Raw genomic sequence first — 1,557 nt, 5'->3', positions numbered from 1 at the left:
CCCGCACGCTGGAACCCGTCCGGCGCATCATCAAGCTTCGGCCGCGCGACCCAGCCAATGCCGTGGTTGGCGTAGAATGCTATGCGTGTGTCACGCTCCTCGACCGAGAGCAACTGTCACGCAGGCATCAGCGACCCGCACAGCAAGCGTACGTCGGAACTCACCCTGAGACCATCGTCGTTGACGAGTATCATGGACGCATCACCTTGCCGGGCATACGTCTGCATCGCGGTCAACAATCGCACAGCTCATAAGCCCGAATGGGAACTCACAAGACAGTTTCCAGAGACTCCTTGTACACCGGCATCTCAATCGGCAGGCCGTTCTCCACGATCTTGTTCGGCCAGGGCTTGATGGCGGAATAGTACCTGAGTGTTCGTGGTACTGCGCAATGGGACCGTGGGTACCAGGGACGCCGGTGTGCCCGGTGCTAGTGGAAGTATAAGTATGTGGACGGCACGCGACCGAGCCGAAGGGCGACCGAGAGGGCGAGTGAGAGGGCGAGAGAGACAGACGGCGAGTGAGATGACGGCGAGACAGAGGGCAGACAGGGCGAGAGGGACATCAGGCAAGGGCGGCAGAGTCAGAGCGAGGGGCAAGCGAGCGGGCAGACCGATGAGGGTGTGTGGGCATGAAGGAGAGGGCATACGAATAGATTGGTTACTCAACGTTGCCTACACTCTACCTAGGCTGCGCTCCCCGCCTGCGACTTTTCGACTTCCCTGCAGTGGGACGTGCTGGCCGCCCACTGTCCCCTTTGCCCTCCGCCTTGCCTGCCCTCTGCTTCGCTTTCTCTTTCCGGGCGTCGCTCACCCGCCCACCGTCCTCCTTGTCCTTCTTGCACCGCTTGCTGGTACGAGGGACAGGGTCGTCTGCCGGAGCGGCGCGTTTTGCGACGGTAGGCTGTAAGGTGTTAGAAGATGGTCCTTTGCGAATACTCAGTACTCACCGTGACCGTGCTCGAACTGGACGCCCCGTTACTACGCGCCTCATCGTCTTCGCTGTCCGACGGCACCTCAATGACGACGCGACATGCGGCACGTCGCTGGATGGGGGGAGGAGGGAAGTGTGAAAAATCCATCGTGTTCTTGTATCCGCAATATACTAGACCGTCTTCTTCGAGCTTGGTGCTATGCACCTTGCTCTTATTGACGTCGGCGCGGAAGAAGCCAACATACTGAACGTCGTCGTCAGCAGGCTGGGGGTGAGCCCAGGCATATCTAGTGTAAGTCATGTAGAAAGCCCAGAAGCATAGAAGAAAATGGTGACGCACCGGTGTCAGAGGTTCACGTCGATGTGTGCAGGAGACAGAGGATGCGGCACTCCTCCGGTCGAGTTGAGCGGTCAGATCTAGATCTCGATCGCATGCATGACCTCACCTGTCACTGTCAGTGGGCCGTCAGTCAACTTTTACCACCCGTCCGCCTTCTTGTGCCCGCGCATCGTTGTACAACCACACTAGTTCGGGCTCGCGCCGCGTATGTATTATTTCCAAGTAGTTCGTTCAATAAACTACGTTGCTGTGCCGCCTCGTATTTCCTTTCCACAGAAACCGTA

The 1,557-nt window shown here is 58.3% G+C and overlaps 1 protein-coding gene across 1 annotated transcript; it reads right to left on the bottom strand.

The window, feature by feature from the left end:
• B0H18DRAFT_1183593 (uncharacterized protein) lies at positions 1 to 420 on the bottom strand (the record flags this gene model as incomplete). Its single annotated transcript, XM_048035992.1, has 3 exons — positions 1 to 113; positions 165 to 247; positions 273 to 420. Coding segments are annotated over 3 exons (344 nt in total), but the record flags the coding sequence as incomplete, so codon positions are not given.
• Between the last annotated feature and the right edge of the window lie 1,137 nt (positions 421 to 1,557).

This window comes from Fomitopsis serialis (assembly GCF_022376445.1).
Source record: "Fomitopsis serialis strain Sig1Antser10 chromosome Unknown B0H18scaffold_518, whole genome shotgun sequence".
Classification (NCBI taxonomy): domain Eukaryota; kingdom Fungi; phylum Basidiomycota; class Agaricomycetes; order Polyporales; family Fomitopsidaceae; genus Fomitopsis; species Fomitopsis serialis.
This window is presented reverse-complemented; position numbering and strand designations above follow the sequence as displayed.